Genomic DNA, 22,120 nt, shown 5'->3' with positions numbered 1-22,120 from the left:
ATTAAGAATTAACAAATGTGTATAACTGCGCTTTTATATTAACTCACAAATAGGTACGTCACGTGTATTATTCACGGCGAAAAGATATCTCAAATGATCCTACGCATCGTACCTCTATAGAGGGGGCGTAAACACATAATAATTCTTTAACGTCTGGACAAGCGGCAGTAATTTATCGAGATAGCACCATGGAAGAAAGATGGAGAAAGGGAAAGAGCAAGAGAGAGTCAGATGACAAAAGTACCGGCAACGCAGACACTCACGTTCTAAATTGCATCGGTACAGTTGATTTCGGACTTGGCAAAAAAAAAAAAAACAGTTAAAGTATATATAATAATAAATCCTCGTAAAATTAAAAGATGTTTCAATTATTAAAAATTCAAGAAGTATGACAGTCATATAAAGGCGATAGTAATAAAATATTAAATAGACTAAAGTACAATCAAGAGGTGAATGAATAAAACATGTAGGCGCTTTAAAACACATTTAAAGTCAAGTTTGAACTTCAAATAGAAGCCATTATTTTCGTCTGATAATAATTAAATCACGAATTAAATTCCGAATTGTCTACAGTCACAAGATATCTTCGATGCTAACAAGATATCTACGTGCTAGCTATCGTGCTTCCAAATAATCAATATTGCCGTACATCTATCCTGATAACTGTCAAAGCCGAGAAAGACATTAAAGAAAATATCACGTCCACGAATATGGTCGGCCATATCTCGCTGCGCCGTATAATATGAATCGACCCTCGTGCGAGTTACGACCGACCATCCTGCCTGGGTGAGCAGTCTGAGTCAACAGTAACTGTAAGGGTGTGTACACGTGGTCCCCGGGGTTAATCTATACTCCCCTTTCGTCCATCCGCCCCTCGTAGCTGATTTCCGCGAGAAATTATTCTCGCTCATTTCGTTGCCCAGTTGGCACGGAAAATCGACTGGTGTTCGAGAAAGTCAATAAGTAAATACATGTTTCAGCTTGCCCTTCTCCGTGGAAATAAGAATTTAAAATAAGCCATGATTCACTTGCCTCCTATAAATTTATATCATGTGTGTGTGTGTGTGTGTGTGTGTGTGTGTGTGTGAGAGAGAGAGAGATAATATTAATTAACTAAAACACACACACGCACTGAGAGAAAGGATTTTGTTAATTTAGCAAGCCACCAGTACCTTTAACCGATGATCGGTAAATATATGACAACAAATTATGTTGTTGTGATTGCTGCTAGTCTGCTATACCAACCAATTATTAGTAACAGAAACAAACTATATAGAATCTAACCTATCTTTTGGATAGACTTTAGCTCGTTTACATAGAATTCGTAGATGATCGTGGAGTCTTAAGTCGTAGGAAACCGATCAAGCACAGTCAAATATAGGGAAAATACTTGACTAGAATTAGTTAATTTCTTACGATTTGAGACCCTGCAACCGTCTACGACTTTTATATATAAATGAGCCTCTTATTTGCTAGCGATACTATTGATTATTTGTTACATTGACAAATTAATTTGCAATCATAACAAATCGATCGTTTTTTTAACAAATATCACATTTGCTTTCCCTTGATTTGTTCCTATAATAAAATCATTTCTCTTAGTGCGCACAGAGAAAATAAATAAAGCTTTCCTCCAGAAAATGTCGGAAACACAGATCAAAAGCACAGGAAACAGGTGCATTGCGTGCGTTAACGAGAACGACAAATTGCTCCCCTGGCGAGTTCTTTCTTTTATATCGTACCGTTTTTCTACTGCAGAAGGAAAGAGAGGATTTCAATTTCTCATCCTTTTATGTTCGTCCATTCGATACGCTATCCAAGCGGGTCAGGCAACCAGCCAGAATGGCAACATTCGTTGCTTCTTTCCGGGGCAATCCGCAAAGGTATACTCAGCCGAAATTACGTCTTGTGGAAAATCTTCCCACATCTCGGACTTTCTCAGGGCATTTAAAGGACATCTACAGGTGCTTTAGATTTCCAATCTCTGCCATTAAACGGTTCTCAAAGAACTGTTAAGAAATTTTACTGCGTCATAATAGAATTGAAAATCAACATTTCAAATCGCGCTGACTTTAAAATTACAAATATCCAGAAAAAAATACATAATGCTTAATTTTTTTATTTTTCTATCTATATAATTTTCTTGTATAACTCATACTAGAAAACATTTTCCAAGTAATACTTTTTCTCAGTAAGTAAATTGTATTTTTTTTTTAAAAGATTACATAGTAATAGATACATTCTAATGTTGTGATTTGAAAAGTTTCAGATCAAAGGTGTATTCAATTACTTATTTCTGATTGTCTTTCAGAGTTGGCTTTGGAATTCAGATTTTCATAATATACATGCTATATTTTAATTCTTTGAAAATTATAAACGAAACAAATGAAAATAACAAAAATTAAAGAAACAAGGAAACACAAAGATTTCTAATAAGATAAATAAAAAAAGATTGTATTTATCAAAACGAATAGAGACGTAATCTACTGAGCAACATTTATCAAATTCTATATAACACGATTGATCATGGGACACACATTAACGATAAGATTAGATAATTTCAGAAGAGATATCTGTTCAGACATGGATCGATACGAATATATCATCGAGGGACATAAAGTCTGATATTTTGTATTAAAAGCAGTGGTTAAATTGATATCGATAGTGTAATATCAATATTAAACCCAAAATGCTATAGTTAAATTTAAAATTATAATGATGTATTATTCTTAATTTTAATTATAACTATGTAAAAAATATAGAATATGACTCAGTTAAAAAATGTGGTAAGAGAAATGTTTAATTATTATAATATAATTATAATAATAAAGTAATAAACATATATACTAACTTTTTAATATTATATTTTACTATAATAATACAATATTAGAAATTATTATATGTGTCTATCACTATATAATTAAACATATTCATTATAATATTAACATATATTCATAATAATATCTAAGATTAAATGTATGGATAATATTATAAAATGCTATATAATTCGATTCTGATATATGCATTAAAATTGATCAATTCTCTTTTTACATTCGTTTTACGATCAAGTTTTGAACGTGAAAAATCTAATTTAAATAAATTAAAAAATCCGTGTAACCAGACAGAAACCTAATAATCTCGACGGCAGTACTGAAAAAACACGAGATCTCACAAACATAATTTGCATATAGAAAAATTGTTCGCAAGAAGAGATACGCGACGCGTGCGTGTGGCAATAAACTGGTTTCCATGACAAATCTCGAGACGGCAACTTCAAAGTATAACTAGGAGAGTGAAATAGAAACACGAGAGAAAGAAAAGCATCGTGAAAACGAAGGAGCAGAGCGTGAACGTGCCTGGCACAAACATTCCGCTTGGAAATCCTACACGCAGAATGCAGTTGTAACAACGATGACTTAAAGTACCTCCAAGTATTGTAAGCATACAAACGAGGCGAATAGATTAACTTGACCACTGCGTGAGGAATGATGTAATAAAATTACTTGATACGAGGGAAAGGGTACCTGCTAATAAAAATAGATCTGAGCTATGTTTAATTAAGTATTCAAACTGAATTAGCTATTATCTTGTCACTAAGACATCAAGAATAAATGATTTTAATAATACGACTTTATAATCCAAGATTTTTATTCTTGATATAAATTAATTAACTCAATTATTATAATATATACGCATATATAAATATAAACACATGTAGAATTAAAATACTAAACGTGCAATTAATTTCAATTTTCAAGATCTTTAATAAATTATTATTAAATTATTTTTGTAACTGTCATGTTAAATTACTGATAAAAAGTATAAATTAATATTCAAGAGAGAGATTAAATAAAATTATCACACAAACGAGTCATTTTGTTATCGATAGCCTTCAATTATGTTCTAGTTAAAATTCAAAGCTCGCGTACGATATTTATACATATATGCTACTTAAATATACCTAAGGGAACGTAAAATATGCGAACAACTGTTAATAATCCGTTGAGAGCTCGTTATTGCTCAACTTAGATTATGCTAATCGAAAATTTGCAACGACGCTGTAGCAGATGTCTGTAGGACTTGACGAGAACAAGCGGGCAATTAAACCAAACGTGAGTTCCCTCGGATCTCAATTTTCCTCTCACGAGATTTTAAACCGGAGGGTGTTACAACCCTCCGCCGTCGCACGGCGTGATCGCCCCTGTCTACGAAAGATTAGATTCTGCCTAGAGGGTGGAAGCCTGGTGGAATCTGTTGCAACGTCGCTCGTTGATGGAATTCATGTCATTTCATTCCACCCTCATGTCAACGAGAAGAAATATTGTTTTCTTACTTTCTTTCCCTCTCCTGTGGACGTAGAAATATCAATAAGTTAAATTTTACAATTTCTCGATTACATGAAACTTTCCTCGTGAAACTGGACTCGCTTTACGCAGAAAGTTGTCAATATCCATGATTGGACTAATATTGAATTCCAATAATATTGGCTATTCTTTAAAAAATTGGAGCGATCCAGTGCTATCGAATTGTGTATGTACAAATTAAAGAATGAATTTTTACAGTCAACGTTGATTTTTTATTATTTTTGTTTTATATTAGTATATTTGATTGTGTAATAATTGGAGAAGCGGAAAATATATAGAGATTGAAACGAATCGAAACTTATAAAGTTCCTTTACATTTATTCCGAGATGTCACAGATGATGGTTATGAGTCATACGGAAAATGGATTTCATATCCATTTCATTCCGAGCGAAACGAACCATTTCATTGCAAGAAGAGACAATGATTATTGGATTTCTATGAAGATCCTTGATTTAATACGGGCTGCGGAACACGAGTAGCTACTTCCTAGTTCGACTTGCAAAGGCCAAATTAGTTTCACCCACATCTGACAAATGTTTTGTCATTTAACCCACGACCTATTGCCGCTATGGACGTGGGACGATGATTCGTCATGAGATCCATCATGTTATAGCCGAATTATCTCTAGTTTGATTAATTGATCTTCAGATCTGAAATGCTCTTATATCAATTGGTTCGATAGCATCTCTAAATAACGAAATTTTAAAAAATACATGAAAGATATTTCAATTATGGTTCAAATACGGATAATTTTTTACATGCATAATTTTATAGTTTATTAATTTATACACAGTAAAAAATGTTAATTTTAATATTTTTTACATGTCCTAGGATATCTACTCTAAATTTTAAGTTAAAGAAACTCATTCGTCTTATGTTATTTATTAACGAATTAATAATGTTAAATAATTGATACAATACTTTACATTGATATTTATTATTTTGACTTTAAGGATGATTTAAAACTAACATATAAAATAAGTAGAGTACATAGAAGAGTAGTTGTAACTCGTAAGAAAATGTTAATAAAACATTTTTGTTCGTATAATATGAATGAAAAAATTCTTAGATATTAAATTGACTTTGAGATATATAAATTAATTGAAACAATTGTGTTAAAAACACTCAAAATAATATTCCATTTTTAATTGACATATGTAATTGTTAAGTTAGAAAGGTGACATGAATAACACATCAAAATGTTACAAAAATAATAACATATCAGCTGTATGTTTATTTTACATTAAAGTAATAATCAAAATGTGGTAACACAAGAAAAATTCTACATACGGACGGACGATTTTTTACTGTGTACATATATTCTTTTTCTGAACCTTATTAATTTTATATCTTGAAAGTTTTACATTTTATTTATTTATTAGTAATTAATTTTACTTTTTTACAGAATAAATTTTATTTATACTTGATTTTTCACTCAACAAGTCATTTATATATATATATGTATTCAAAACTGAAGTATCAAATAATATTTCGCGTTATAGATAAAAAAGTTAATCATATCACGAAGGGATTATCCATCGAAATAAATACAATAAACTATAGACTCTTAAAAAATGATCTAAAATAAGTTACACCATTTCTTTCCGTAATTTATTCATTCCTATTATTCTCTTTAAGAAGGATAAAGGAAAGAGATAGGTAGAAATGAGTCCTTTAGCATCCATTTTGAACAATCGTGCCCCTGCTGGTGGTCCAAACCGGCTCAAATAAATATAGATTCCGGACAGTTTCCTTCAGAAAAAACCGAATAAAACGTTTATAGAGGTCGCAGGAAGTTGTAAAAAGAGTTAGATTACTTCCCGAGAAGTTTATCGGCCTCGGCCACCATTATATAACTTTGCGATAATACCAGTATGTGTGAAATTCTGACCTTATTTCTAGAAAATATAACTTTAAAGCTTCCTCTCAATTGTTTTAATTTTACTATGTGATTTATACAAAATGCGCCAATAACATTATTCTAAACAGTGCTCCAATAAATTATCGGAAAGAGATCGAACCTATCACTCTCTTTGGCACATTTCTCTAAAAGCTTTTTTACAAGAAAATAAAATAATTTTATATATTTTTATAATTTTATAAATAAAGTGATTTATGATGTAAATTGATAAAATTTTTGTAATTTTGCAAGATATTTTCAATTACTGAAAAACTAAAGTTTTTCTAAGTTAAGAGTAAATAAAGTATATTATCCAAGGAATGAGAGAAACTGAATATAGAGAGTTTATTTTGCATTCAGATGTGTGTGCTACGAGATTGTGTGGTAAATTGAATCGATTCTCGTTCATATCGCGCTACTGCATCGTAACGATAATCCGCGATGGATTCACGTGCAAACGTTTTATTTATAAGACGTGGTATTAATTCCCACTGAGTTCTTACCGCGGTAAAGAAGATTCTGCAGAAGAAAACGAAACGAGCGGAGATATGATGATCGCGGAGCGCGAAGGCAGCAAAGTAGAGAAAATGAAAAAGCAGCACCGCCTGCGGCAGGTAAACCGCGCACCTGCTCTATATAACGCAAGATGCGTCAAACTCGACAATGAAGTCTCTTTGAATGGAGAGAGAAAGAAAAAAGATCGTGGACGAAAGAGGCTGAGTTGAATAATCTGCTGGGTTTCTTGCGCATCACGATCTTCTACAAGGTGCTTCAAGAAAAATCGGTTATAAAAACGTATAACAAAAATTCAAAAGAACTATATTATTGTAATTATGATTATTATTAAAAAGTTATATTTTTAAATAAGAAAAATTTAGGAAAATACTTTTATATAAATATATAATGTAAAGAATAAATATAATAATTAAATAAATATGAAATATAAAATAGAGCATATAATATTTTTATATGTATTAATTCGAGTTTCAAGATTTTTAACATAAAATATACGAATCTTCAATTTTAGAATTGTTTTCAAACAAGATTTTTTAATATTTTTATGATGATTAATAAAACAATGAATATTTTTGTGACAATTAATAAGAAACGTTGACAAATGGAAAAGTGTATAAGGCATATTTATTGTGAGATTTTTCGTATTGTCCTACGGTGAACGTTCATCGCGATCTCATTTACATTGTAAACCTCACGCGACACGCAACGGCTTACGTTCGTATAATTCCATCGTTCAAACGTTCCCTCGCAAAATCCGTCAGCGTTTTTTCAAACCGCGAGCAATATCCGTCTGGTGAAATATAATTAATTGCAAGCCACGTTTATCGCGTGCTGATGCGTTAACGAGAATACCGAAGTATAGTGCGAAATCAAGACATATCGCAAATTCCGATCGAAGGCGGGCCGCAGAAACGGAGCCGTGAACAACACGATATTTAAGACGTAGCGCAATTAGATTCCACGCGAATACGGTTCTTCTTTTTAAAAAAACTCTCACGAAAGAGCCATCGATGCTCAGAAATGCCTTGAAAAGGTGGCGTGTCGAGTCGAGAGGTGTAGATGCTCGCGTGTGGACCCTGAAGACCGTGGGAATCGTTACAGATTATCCTGTATATATGTACCACCCTATTCTGAATGTAGGTGGATCAATAACCCGACAGATTGCAATCCTTGTACCGATACAGCTCGTCGACAGGTATGTTCATAAATGGATACGTTGACAATGTAACAATTCAAATAAATCGAAGTAAATAATCTAATTTACAAAATATCGTAACAATATAAAAAATTGTACAGGCTCTAATGAAGTAGATCAATTGAAATAAAAGCCTGTAAGAGCCAAACGCTAGGTTTAGTTGTGGAAATTATTTATTATATAATATTAACACTGAGAAAAATGATCGTTCAAAAAGTAACAAACGGATATTTCCGATTGATTTTGATCGGATTTATAAGACTATCCGATCAAATTTTAGGACTATCCGATCAAAATCAATCGGAAATATCCGTTTGTTACTTTTTGAACGAATAAAACCCGAAAATTTTTCTCAGTGAATTAATTGAACGTTTCAATCCACGATTAAGATCCTTTTCAACAAATACATTAAAATCAAGGTGGGTAAAATATCATATTTTCAACGAAGGAATATACTAAATTTATATTGAAAACTAATATAGCGTAAAAAATAATGTAAATATATTTTTTCATGTCAATAAAGAATAGCTTTCCTTCGAAAAATGTTACTTTAATCATCATCTCAAGTGTTCTATATTTATTCAAACAAGATTATCAAGAAACGTGCATAATTATGAAAAGCAGGATGTATAAATGCATCGGAAATTCCGTAATTTATTAAGAAATAAATAACTGAAGACCGTACAAGAGAAACAGTCATCGTTACGCAACCCATTGTCTATCTCATGAAGAACAGTTAGCGACAGTTGTGATAGAGCAGACTGTAGTCTGACAACTTGTTGCTAACGAAACGCGAAACGTGCTTAACGAAACAGCAAGAACAATCGATCGATTGTCAAGATTTCTCACGGAATTTAGCGCAGCAAGATTTTCCAGTCAAGGTTCTTAACAAAACCTCCCACCGGATACTGAACGATTATGCTCCACTACAGGTTATTTATATAGGCTATATTTTCTTAAGTATTTATAATGTATTTGATATATCTTACATATACAAATTTGTATCTAAATCGCTAAAGTTGAATGCGCGTGTGCACGAATTTCAGCAAATCGGAGTACAACGATTCAATTTAATAGAATATCTCTGGCACTATCTGATGTGATATCGATCTGTCGTAACAATTTACGGTCCAGTGGCTATCTTTCGATTAAAACGCTGCTATCAACTGCACCAAGTATCGATAATGCTTTTAAAAGATCTACGTGTCTCTGAAATGTGATTAAAAGGATTTATGACGACGACGTGAATATCATTAGTGAACTTTATATGAGATAGTATAATTGAATATGGCGATTATCATAATTTATGTGGGTAGACACGAGAATTATTGATATTACAATCCCTTTTTTCAAGTTATTCCACGTTCGTAAGTTCACGAGAATATATGTCGATTTTCTTTTTCTCGGAAAGTGTGAATATTTCCTGTTGTTGCTACTCTTAATATTTAACAAGTTGCAAGAAGAGGAAGTTAGAAAGGGTTGGTTCGGGGTATATCTACATTTATGCCTCGAGACCGATCAATCGCAGCCTTCTCTCTAGCTACCCTCCACCTGGGGGTCTTTGCCATTTTGGTCAATGTCACATCAAGGTAAAAATATTTTCGACCCTGACTCATGTTTTTCGCCAAAATAATGGAAAAAATAAATACATATTAATATGCAATAATATAATATTATTTCTCATTTTCCTCTGTCACACAAATGGTGCGCAAATAAAAGATACATATACCTAACTTATTTAGCCACATCTGAGAAATTTTTTAAGAGCAATTTTCAAAAGATAAGATAAAATCTTATGCATCGCATAACGTTTATTTCATTTGCATAACATAAAAAATATGATTTTATATTTTCGGCTATAAGCTAGCGGGCCGCCAAAAATTCACGTAAGCCGCATGCGGCTCATGGGCCACTGGTTAAGTTGCGCATCATTGGTCTAAAAAATGAATCTAAAATATTTTGTTATAAATTATATATTATATTATATATCATATTAATTTTGTTATAAATATAGGAAAGCGAATATAATACATATTCATACATTTCATAAATATCATTAAAGTAATTGTATTATTTGATATCGTATATATCCTTAATCTATTTCATTAATTCTTGTGTATTTTTATAATTCTGCTCATTTGTTTTTTACTTCATAAACCATTTGTGTTTTAAAATGTGTAATCTTTTAAATAATATAGGAGGTGCTTTAAATAAAATGTTCCTATGGAAAATGATGGAACTCGTCATTGAATGTACAGTTTGATTTATACCGGTTTACTCTCGTTTCGCGATCGCAAAGTCTGCGTGCCGATTGACGAACATATATTTACGCCCCACTCGATGGCCATGAAAAGTGGAAAGGATCGGCGAACCCCCCTCGTTCTTCGTCTTGACTCCGGAACCGACACACTCACCTTTCTCCAATGAGCGGCAGGTAACCATGAGTACAGCTAACGGTAAATTAAATCGCATTAAAATACGCAGAGGAGCGGGTGGTAGAGGCTTTTAATAGGCGGGGCACGGGGCACTCTCGCCCCTAATTACGCCACTGTCGACCGCGAAATCTCATTAAGCCACTGGCCGATGGTTTCTCGAGAAACCACCAACTTTACAAGCCTTAAGCTACTACATCATTTCTCTTTTTTTTTTATCGAACTAATTGCGATGCTGTCGTAAAGAAGGCAGGGGCTTTTTAATATGCATAACGCCTAAAATTATTGTGTTAAAGTCATCAGAACATTGATATGATATTATTAAACGGTTCAGAAATTTTACAAAAATCGAGCCTTATTAATTATTGATGAATGGATAAGTGGATATATCATATAATGGTGAAATAATTAAATTATTCAAAAATTAAAAAATATGTTGTTTAATTAACCTTATTAAAATAGTTTTTGTATCCAAGACTTCTATAAAAATGACATTTTTTTAATTATAATAAATTGTAATTACTATGAAAAATTTTTCTTATACACTTCTTTATTATTTTTATATTACCTGCTTAACTGTTCATTTTAGCTTTTTCTATAGAATGTCTAACAATAGTATATTTTGATTTTAACACAATATTTTTCTAATACATTCCAATCTCGTAGAATCTGATTGCAACGTAAATAAAGACGTAACAAAGTTACGTACTCCGAAGAAGGTGTCGAGCTATTTCTGCAAGCGTCGCGTTATTCAAAAAAGGACAATAAACACAGAACAAAGAGCAAGGTAATGAAATCTCGCCGCTGCACGTTCGCTATAGTAAGCAAGCATTGCAGTTATAACTAGTTACACAACCTTTTCTCATGTAAGTGCGCCGACTGTCGCTGATACTCTAATCGCATCGAATTATTTAGAGTTAATATACGGCTTTGAGTCATGCCTCATGCAGATAGGTAGTCGTTGATTTAATTAGACTGAAAAATCGGTAATTAATCCAGGATACGCGGAAAGCGACAGCGCCAACTACTTTATACGACACGATACAATTATCGTGGCGACAATTTAGATAGCGCGCTCTAATTTATTAATCCGAAAGACTCGCGCGCGCGCGCGCGAGTTAAGAGATTTAATAAATTAAATCTCTCTTGGATTATGTACAACAAGGGCTGCAAATCTAATTATAACGATCGCCAGAGTTACGCTTCGGCACGCTATAAAATTGTTTTTACCTTCATTTACATAACTAGACTTTACGATTTATATTTGCAAACATGCGAGATAATCGGAATGATCGTTCAAATTTTTTCAATAACATTAATTTTATCCAAACATGGCTCTATCCAACCGTTTGAATACATATCTTCTTTGACATTAAAAAAGTTAAATTAATGCATCTTTTCAATTGATAAAGTAAAAGTTAACCTACTTTTATAAGATTTTTTTGCTTTTCCTCCTGTCTATTATCGTAAAAGCATATTAATTTAAAAGAGATAAAAGGCAAAGAGGATGATCAAAGAGCTTCGGCTTCGATTATGAAGCAAATACGTTCCATCGGGATTTTTAACCGTCCAATCAAATTTGTTCGTTAAAATTTCCAAAGTTTAATTTCAGAGCGGGACGATTCTGCTCCGCCTTAATATCCACGGTACGATACGTATATCGATCGACCGATCGATCATTATCACGAGTCATAGATGAATGTACCTATTACGATGCTTTTACGGCAGCTATAATCAAGCGATCGTTTTCGTTATTATAGGAAGCACATAGTTGACTGGATTACGAGTGCAAGTAATCTTTCGAAAAATCTTATCAAGCGTAACGCATCCCGTTTAAACTGGTTTCAAGGTTATAAAAAAATATTATACGCGCATGGATAGATACATTTAAGAGCCAAAGCTGAATATTTGAATTTCCGGATTGAATATAGTTTCATCTATCAACAATAAAGGATACATAAATATGTCGAGAATAATCGCAAAATATGATACTATAGTCATTATATTTTACGACCATTGAAATGCGTAATTATGGATTTTTAATCATGTTTTAACTACTAGCACAACTATACTATGGCTGCGTTCGGGAACGTCGCTCGGATGCCTTTAACATTTAATGTTAAACAAAAACAGATGATGAATCCGAGGCATCGGAGGCATCCGAGCGACGTTTCCGAACGTAGCCAATATAGAATATCTTTCGCCAAGATAAATATTCTTTTTGTAAATATTTAATTAAATAAAATTATATTTAATTTATACATATATATAAATTTTCAGACATTATAATTGTACTTGGAGATAATAAATTATTTCTTCAAATATATTTTTATATAGCTCATCAACGTATTTTACAGAAGAAGATAGTGCAATATATATAATTTCAATATTTTTACGAAACATTTTACATTTTTTACGATGATAAAACAAACTATATTTGTGAAAAAACATAAATATAAATCTCTCGAGGCAATAACGGTTTTTTAATACTCGCTTTATTTTGAAGGTTCACCTAGACCACGACATTGGATAGTACACCTAATGATATACCTGGAAGTTTATAGCGATAACATCAACGTGTAACTTGATCATCAACGTAAAACACCATACGTGGAAGATATCAAATCTACAATCATTACAAATTCTCTGTTCTCCGTTTTCCTAATCGTGCAAACGACCCTGAATTCTTTTCTCACGCCTGTACTAGGTATATTAAAATGTTATTTTGCATCCCGTTTCTCACGACATTAAGAAAATCTAAGCAATTATTATATTTTCTTCCGGAAAGTTTTCTCCTACCGAAGACAAAAGATAGAGGAACACGCTAACGTTTAGCAATTCTATGTGTTATTATATAATACTATAGTATTATTGTATAAATTACACTGAGAAAAATGGTTTGGTTGAAAATAGACAAACCAGAAGATTCTGATTAAATCAGAATTCCTTTTATCTCAACTAGAATTTTAGTAAATTTAATTAATAGAAAATTCTAGTTGAGATAACCGAAATTTTGATTGACTTAATCAAAATCTAGTTTGTCCGTTTTCAATCAAACCATTTTTCTCAGTATATGTATGTATTGTAATAATATTGTTCTTACTACAAGTACGTTTCCGATACAAAATACGCTTCTTGATTACTTAATCTTTATTCACATTTATACGCAAACTTCTTAATAGCATGTAATATCTTAAAGATTTGTAGCTTCATTTTCAAACTATATTAAGTCATGTGTATCACATTGCTTGCCTGTATCTCTCTGTCATTTATAACACGAAAACTATGTATTTGCAGATTCTCTGCACGTTTCTGTTGGAAAAGGTTTAATTCTGGCGGTGCGTTCCTGACGCGTTTAATCTCGCAACAATGCATTATTCGCTATGAGGTCGACTTGCAGCTTCTGCGAAGATCGTGGCATCGATGTCGTTTGCATAAAGCGGTATTTGCATAGAACACGCATGACGGAGTCGCACGATTATGAGAATGCCAACGGTGAGCGTAACGCTATCACCGCAATGCGCTGATACTGCGTGAAGTGTAATCGTTTCTGCAAATATCATCCTTAATCTTCAACATGGGAGTGATCGCGCGGGATTAATCTCGTCTTGCTAGTGTTCGTATGTCTAGCAACTTCATGAGGTACCGTCATTAAATGGAAGAACTTGACTAGTCACAGAAATAGCTTGTACCTCGGCTTGTACAGTCGCGTCGTCGATTATGTTGATGGTCCGGAAGGCCGATAATGTAGCAACCATTTTGCAAATAGACGTGGCGATTGTTAGAATCGACTGCGAAGACTGATGAAACCGTTAATGCCCGTTCCCACCGAGGCAGAGTGACTTTAATCTCGGTTCAATTTATTTTTCATCTTTTTCTAATTCTAATGCCCGTTTCCATCAATATAGATTAGCTTTAATCTCTGTTCAACTTACTCTCCATCTTTTTTTTGTTCTGGTGCCGGTTTCGATCAGTATAGATTAACTCTAATCTTAGTTCAATTTACTCTTCATCTTTTTCTGGTTTTAAAAATTAGAAAAAGCTAAAATACGTTGAACCGAGATTAAAGTTAATCTATATCGAAGAAAACAGGTATAAGAATCAATAAGTTGAACTGAGATTAAAGTTAAACTGTATTAGTAGAAACTTTATAATGATAAATCTTCGATATTTATTTCAACGTGCCGATCTATAAAATTAAACGTACGAAAGAATAACACTAATTTACAAAAATATGTTTTTCTTTTTAATTTACTATGAACCAGACAAACCTTTATAACACATAGTTAAAAAGTAAAATATTGAAATAAAAAATGCATTTTATAGGAACAATACATTCATAATTTTTAATCGGAATTTTAAGATAACCTTCTTTACAAAAAAATATCGTTAAAAAAGCCATTTTTTAATATTAAATCTCAATTACCTGGGAAATCTGACGTGTCGGAATTTTTTATTTGCGGCATCATTTTCAGTATTCAAAATCCATAAGAAACATCCAGTCTGGTTCAAAGTGAAACTAACGTAATCTTTCGACGAAAAAGCGGCATTGACTAAATCAAAAACTCGCCGACTAATGACTCAAGGGATAATTATTACGATCGACGTTCCGCACGATTGCGACCGTGTATCTCCGCGAGCACCGTCGCGCACGAGGTGTTGTCTTGTTTAACATTGGCTTTCGAAACAATCGATAAGGTCCGCCCCAAGAATTCTCTCGTGGAGTACGTCATGCACCTTCCACGAATGATAAACCTGAGCGGAACGGCGCGCGGTCTCAGAAGAGGAGGCACCTACGACGAAATCATACGTGGACAAACAGACGTGGTGAAACGTGCTGTGCCTTTCCTCACGACTCATCGGGAATACGCGGAAAAGTCAATGCCACTCGCGCGAACGAGCGCAAGAAACCGGCCCGGTCGTCTCGTGTGAGAAACTCGTTTGAAACTCTGATTAAAATTTAATTCACCGACAATTCCGTTTCATAAAAGAAAAATAGGAAGGTTATTAAAATATATATATAAAATCTCTATTAATAGATCGCCTTCATTTAACATTCTTTAGATTTTTCTTAAGTCATAAATTTTTGCATCGGTAATATAATATCAAAATTGTTTTTCTTGAAATCAACAAGCTTAATTATTTCTATAACGAAAGACGAGTTTTTGGAAAAGGAGCTTATTAAAAAAATAATCATAGATTTTCAGAATTAAGGTTACTATTCATTCATAATGTTATAAATGTTTTGAAAAATTCTTTGATTGATTAATTAGTAAATTTATTTCCTTTTAATTGATTAATTAAAAACTTTAAAGCATTTGTAGAGTTAAGTAAATTGCACCCTAGATTTTAGATTTGTTTATCGTTTAATTTTGCGTAATACGTCACGTCGTGTTGTTGTTGCACGATTTTAATTTCTGACCTAGCGAAAATTCGGTCTGGGGCAACCGATCGGTATTTCACAACCGACAGCTTCGGCGATAAGTGAAAAATGTATGCCGCAATTGTTTCGCAACAATTACAGCAATTTTGGCGCGCTTGATTCAGGCACGTTGTGGCAAATTTCAATACCACGTTTGCTATTTATTACTCAAAATGTAATTACCGCACAAATCGATTTTGACTCACGTGACACGCTCTCGGAAAATCATTCTCGGTTATATAAGAATAAACTCAGGAGCGAGATGATCAATGAGTCTCTATCGCGAAGGAATATCCTACGTTATCTTTCAATAATTTATCGACAAAGGATTATCGATTTACGATCCACCTGTTAGAGCCGGATAAGCTTCCTGAAAATTATATCTGATCCTTATCTTTCCAAACAATTCCAGACTTAATCCTCCGGAACTGACGTCAAAATTTATAACACAGTTACTAATGCTGGATCTGTAAGGCTCATTTAATTTATGTTAATTAACATATTAATTAATTTCAAAATGACATAATTCGTATAAAAAAATAAATACTAATTGTAAGTATATAAGAATAATAAGAATATTAAAAAATTCATTTGACTAAATTAAAATTTAGTTGTCTTTATTTCTTTTATTGGAGAATGTATGTATTTAAATTAAATATAATATTGACTTAAATGCGTACATTCTTTATTTAAAAAATTAAATTAATTAAATCAATTTTCATTTAATAAATTAATTTAACCAAATGAATAATTTTTCTCAGTGAATAAATAGTAAGTATAATAAGAATAATTCAAATTTACACATGTAACATAAAGAATATTGAATTGTTTGACATTTTTGACAGAGAGATTTATAAGAGAGGTTGAAATTCATAAGAGAGATTGAATGAGTCAAATGGATCCACCATCAAAGGGTTAATCAGAAATAAAAATCTCATGTAAATTTTAAAAAATGGAAGGAACAGAGAGAAACGCTCAAAAGATTTCTTATGTAATTAATGTACACATTTTCTGATTTAATTTCCCCCCTTCCTTGTCCTGAAAAATTCAATGCCGGGAAAGATACCTGTATATTATGGAAAGGCATTTTTTTAACCCTGATCTCCACTCAATCGATTATATTACGTGTAAGGGGACAACATAAAGGAAGATAAACCACTCGAGCCACTTTGCATGATAAAATGTCAATGTTGTCAATGTCACGTCGTCTGCTGCGGGCAGACAGACCTTGGCAAAACCTTCCGGTTATTATCGATCATATATAGTCGACCTCTCGTTATTATTCTCTTTTCATCATACAAAAGTGACATAGAAGCTGTCATATGTATTGTTCAATAACTTAAGTTTTCTCGTAGACACTCGAAGAAATAATTCGAATTGTGCCAAATGCGAAGAGCAGTAGTTATCCACTCGTCTACATAGACACGTGTTTTATCATCAATCCCTAATAATAACTCGAAAATTTTCATAAGCAAATGTATTATTTAACCAACTCATCAACCTATAAATTATTACGTATAGGGAATATTATTTTAATCTAGCTAAAAAATTAGTTTTTGTTGTCCTAAAATGCTAAGAATATGTAAAACAAAAACATATTAAATTAAAAATAGCTTTCAAAAGATTTCTAATTTGTTAGTATTTAAAAAATTTCCCTTATTTAATTCACAAAATGTTATGTATAATTATAAAATCAAATTACATAATCAAGACAAAGTTGTATTACAAAATTAAATTACATAATGAAAGAAACAAAATTAATTATTTCAGAGAAGGTAATTTTTGCTTAGAGAAAGAACGATTTTACTGAAATACGTAAAACTTTAGTTAGATCTGAATGTAATTTTGTTCGACCATCAAAATATATAATTATGTAAAACGATTCAAGCTCAAGTTAATGGAACGTCTGAACTTTTTACAGCTCAGCTTAAGTATTTTACTACATAATTATTTTAATGTTTCAACAATATTATTTTTATAGATCTGTATCTGTATCTAAATTTTTAGATATTTCAGCAATACATTCTTTCCTTGTAACATCCTTTGAAATGTATCACTTCAAAATTAATAGATTAAAACTAAAAAATCTATTTTTTACCCTAAAATGCTGGGTATAAATAAAAATGTATTAGAATGGAAAAGACTTCCAACAACTTCAAATTTACTAGTATTTCATCGGATACTCTTCTTTTTCGTAAAATTTTATACACAGTACTACAAAATCATATTATATAATCCAGATAAAGTTGTATAATAACAAAACTTATTTTAAAGGAACCAAATTCTTGTTTAGATGTCAACATCTCTTGAGATGCATCACAAGTATATTAATATCAGTGGCTCAACTATTCTAGAGTTGCGAGATTACGCAAAACTTCTTCGCGGCGAGAATCAGGCAAACGGACAAAGTTTTAATTAAAATTTCCGGAATAACCAAAATGAAGATATTATCATACTATGTGAGAGTTCAAACGCGCTTTTGGGTTAACATTACCTATGTTCGCGCGACTGTATCGCGTGCGAATATCATTTATTACCGTCGGTTATTTCTTTCCGGGGTTTATCGCGATCTAGTCTGCGATTCGGAGCGATTTTAAGACGATTATTTCGTTCGGATGCCGCCGAGTCATGACAGGATACCGAGGCTAATCAATTTCTACCGCGTGGAACGTCCGCTTGTATAACGGAGCTTTAAACACCATATACATGCGGGCTCCCTGGATTAATCGCGCGCAATTGTGGCGGAACGGAAATGTGAAATAATTTAGCCGCGAGAAATTGCTGAATTCAGGCAGCCTACTCTCACGCGAAATATCGTTAAATATCTCTTTTCCAGATGCCCTGCGAAATGCAACGCAAAACTTCGGAGTAGCTTTGGAAAATCGAGCCAGTCATTAAAACCGGTTTGCTGCCAGTAAGTTCAATTCTCGTTATCGTAAATACAGACGGAAGAAAATTTACGCCATTTTCTGCTCTGAGATCACTCCTTTAATTCATCTCTTATTGTTCAAAATGTTTTATTATTACCTTCTGTGAAATTTTCATCCTTCGTCTATAACTTGGATTTTCAAACTTCAGTACAGATTTTTATATTGTTCTGTAAACATTTTTATATACATATAAAAGCTTTAAAAACGAGTTTTTATTCTCGCAGAAGTTGGATTGTATTTTATTTATTTTTTACAGATTTAAATCTACTACTATTCGTATAGTAAAAAAACTATGTCTTTAAACTTTAAAGTCTAAAAGCTTGCGGCACGCAATGCACGTTTTCATGTTTGGATTGTTTGCGTTTTAATAAATTACTACAACTCCTGTGTTTGAAATTTCTTGAAATTTTCCTGAAATTTGCATTATTTGAAATTCTGTTACGTGGAAATTCTAGTAATTTATTAAAACACGAGTAGGAAAAAATGTATCGTGTGCAGCTGGTTTAATATTGTCGGCGAAGGATTACTACGGGAAAAAATGGAATAGAGCTAAAAGCGTGAACAAAATAAAATAATTTTTATCGCAAGTGACAATGCCATAAAAGATTAACGAGATATGAGCTGAGGTCGAAAAATAAACTTCCTTCGATATTTCGCGTTCTAACGTTCTGGGCACGTATTATGGAATTGTTCGGAACGGATTCCGATCGGAATTACAATTTTCTTTAAAAAAACACAATAGAAATCTAGCAAATAATTAAATAATTCTAATCGGAATCCATTTCGAATAATTCCATAATACGTACTCAGGACATTAGAAATGTCAAAGCATGAAATATTTATGGAAATCTCTTTTTTTAATATTTCAATAAAATATTTCAGAAATATTTGGTAAACACTTGTAGAACATTTTAAAGCATTGTACTGAAATATTTCACAACAATATATATTTTAAATATATTGTACAAATATCTTGCAAGGAAAAGAATATTTTGAAAACTCTGACTTCTCCGGGACATATTTATATTTTAGAAATATTTCATGAAGAATTTTCGAAATATATTTCAAAAATCTTGCAATATTTTACAAATATTTCCGAAATATTTCATGCTGTGCGGAGCGAAGGACATGATCCTATAACGCCGTCAGAGATCGAACTACCTTATAACTAGAAACGGTCGATCAGGAGTAGCTCGTGCAAAAATCGTCACGAGCGAAGACGCGGGGGAGACTTCGGCGCCGAGCATCCTGCGGAGATTTGAACTCAACCGAAATTCCAACCGACTCGAATCGGCGTGACCGGCGCCTCCGGTCCAAACGCATAGCCGCAGCCTCACCGCGTCGTAACCGCCACTGCTTACCTGGTTCAACGTAGTCGGGATGATGTCAGGTGTCTGCGGCAGCATCGTGGCGGGCGTTATTGCGTGCCTTGCAAGTATCTCGAATCAGAGCGGTCTACCGGCACGCGCGGCCGGTGACATAATAGAGATCGGCGACGGGTGGCCGCGGAAAGAAAACACCTTGACGCGCGTACACACTATGAGATCGATCACGAGCCGCACTCCGACCGTCCTCCTCTCTCTCTCTCTCTCTCTCTGTCTTTCACCGCCCTTTCTCTCTATCGTTCGTTTTCGCCACTGTACAGATATCGCGATTCACTCGCGATACTCGCCGGAACACGCGGCAGTTACACCGACGATCGGAACAACGTGCGCGTCGCGCAGATCCCCGAGAACTCTTTTTTGTACTCGTAGAAAAACGCCGGAGAGGCAGCGAGAATCGGCAAGACGCGAAGCGTATACCCACACCTCGAGAGTCTGCGCGGGACTGACGGTTCCGGGCGGTGTAGCTGCGCGACCGAGCGCCGCCGAGTCAGCCGAGTGCCGCCGAGCGTCGCCGAACGCCGGCGGAGACGGCCGAATATCTGTCATCCCCCTCGTACATGCGGACGCGCCAACGCAGCCGTTTCGGAAACGTTACCTCCGAGGTTCCGCCTTCCTTTTTTTTTGCACGTTTACTTGAAACAGTTTGAAGAATAAATGCAAAATCTGTTTGACTATTTTATCGATAAATGTCTAACATGAAATGCGTTGTATATTAATGAATAATTATAATTTTAATCCCTTCTTGAAGTTTTAATAAACTAGTTTTAATCTTTGAGCTATTTAATTGCTCGTTTGTGTTACGTTTTTACCAATTTTATTATATTCGTATTGCACACAATTTTGAGTTGAAATTAATATTGTTATCCAACATGAAAAATTAGATCAATTGTTTCACAAAGATTTAGGAATATTGTTTCATACAACATCAATTATAAGTTATAAATTTTTAATTTTTTACGATCTACGTATAAAGATATTACGGAAATAATAAATATATTTTTATATATATTCGCAATTTTATTAGCAAACTATAGAAAGGAGTTAATAACTAATGAAATATATTCTAATCACGTTTCTCGTATTTGGTATTCAATTTTATGTAGATATACGATTATCCAACGTTATATTATCATAATTATTCTAAAAATATACATACTATACTTCAAAGAGGTTTGTGGTTACTTAATATACTTTCTTCTTTTAAATAAGTAACTCTCAAAAGAAAGTACGGAAGGATTGAATAACTTCCCTCAAAAAATAAAAATTCGCAATTCTGGTTATTGGCTATGTTTAAAATATAAATAATCATCTTTTAGAAAGGAATCTATAGAGAATTTATAACGAAGTAGAAAACAATTTTTTAGATTTGGTTTTGCGAGATTATACAATACACGCAGTAACGAATAAACTAAGTTAATACGTTCACAGAAATTCCACGCGTTTTCTTTGCAAATTGACTCTCTGTACGCGACACTCTCGTTTGTATTCGTCGTGTAACGGTTGTCGCACAGGTAATGGTCGTATCTAAAGTTGTTTTGTAAATGACAAATTCCTTTCCCTCTGACTATTTCTATCCTACTTCCATCAAGAAACTGTATTTCTAACTGTGTTTATTATATTTTTGTGTGTGGATTTATCCACTTTTTTGCCCACACTTTTTAGTCAGCTGTTTACATTGTGCTGTTCGTTTCGAAATTTCTGGTCCAAAATGTTTTTCAACAAAACACTTCAACTATTTCTCATCAAAATGTGCACAAAAAAATTTTATCAAAAGTCTACTACATGTTCAATATCGAAGACAGTATAAAAAAATGGCTCAAATTTTAAAAAATTGCTCTGTTTTCTTTTCTTTGTTAATAAGTTTTTCCATAAAGATTTAAACTTTTCTGTTTAAAAATGTATAGACGCGCTGTATAATTTATATGTAATACATTTTATTTATATGACAAAAGTTAAAGCATTGATATGTATATTA

The 22,120-nt window shown here is 33.0% G+C and overlaps 1 protein-coding gene across 1 annotated transcript in view; it reads right to left on the bottom strand.

Annotated features, from left to right (window-relative positions):
• Positions 1–20,572, bottom strand: part of p130CAS (Serine_rich_CAS and FAT-like_CAS_C domain-containing protein p130CAS) — a 70,626-nt gene extending 50,054 nt beyond the window's left edge. The window contains exon 1 of the mRNA XM_018518439.1: positions 20,122–20,572. Within this exon, the coding sequence (XP_018373941.1) occupies positions 20,122–20,166 (45 nt within the window). The 5' untranslated portion in view covers positions 20,167–20,572. The remainder of the gene's footprint in view (positions 1–20,121) is intronic.
• Between the last annotated feature and the right edge of the window lie 1,548 nt (positions 20,573–22,120).

This window comes from Trachymyrmex cornetzi, unplaced genomic scaffold (assembly GCF_001594075.2).
Source record: "Trachymyrmex cornetzi isolate Tcor2-1 unplaced genomic scaffold, Tcor1.1 scaffold75, whole genome shotgun sequence".
Lineage (NCBI taxonomy): Eukaryota > Metazoa > Arthropoda > Insecta > Hymenoptera > Formicidae > Trachymyrmex > Trachymyrmex cornetzi.
This window is presented reverse-complemented; position numbering and strand designations above follow the sequence as displayed.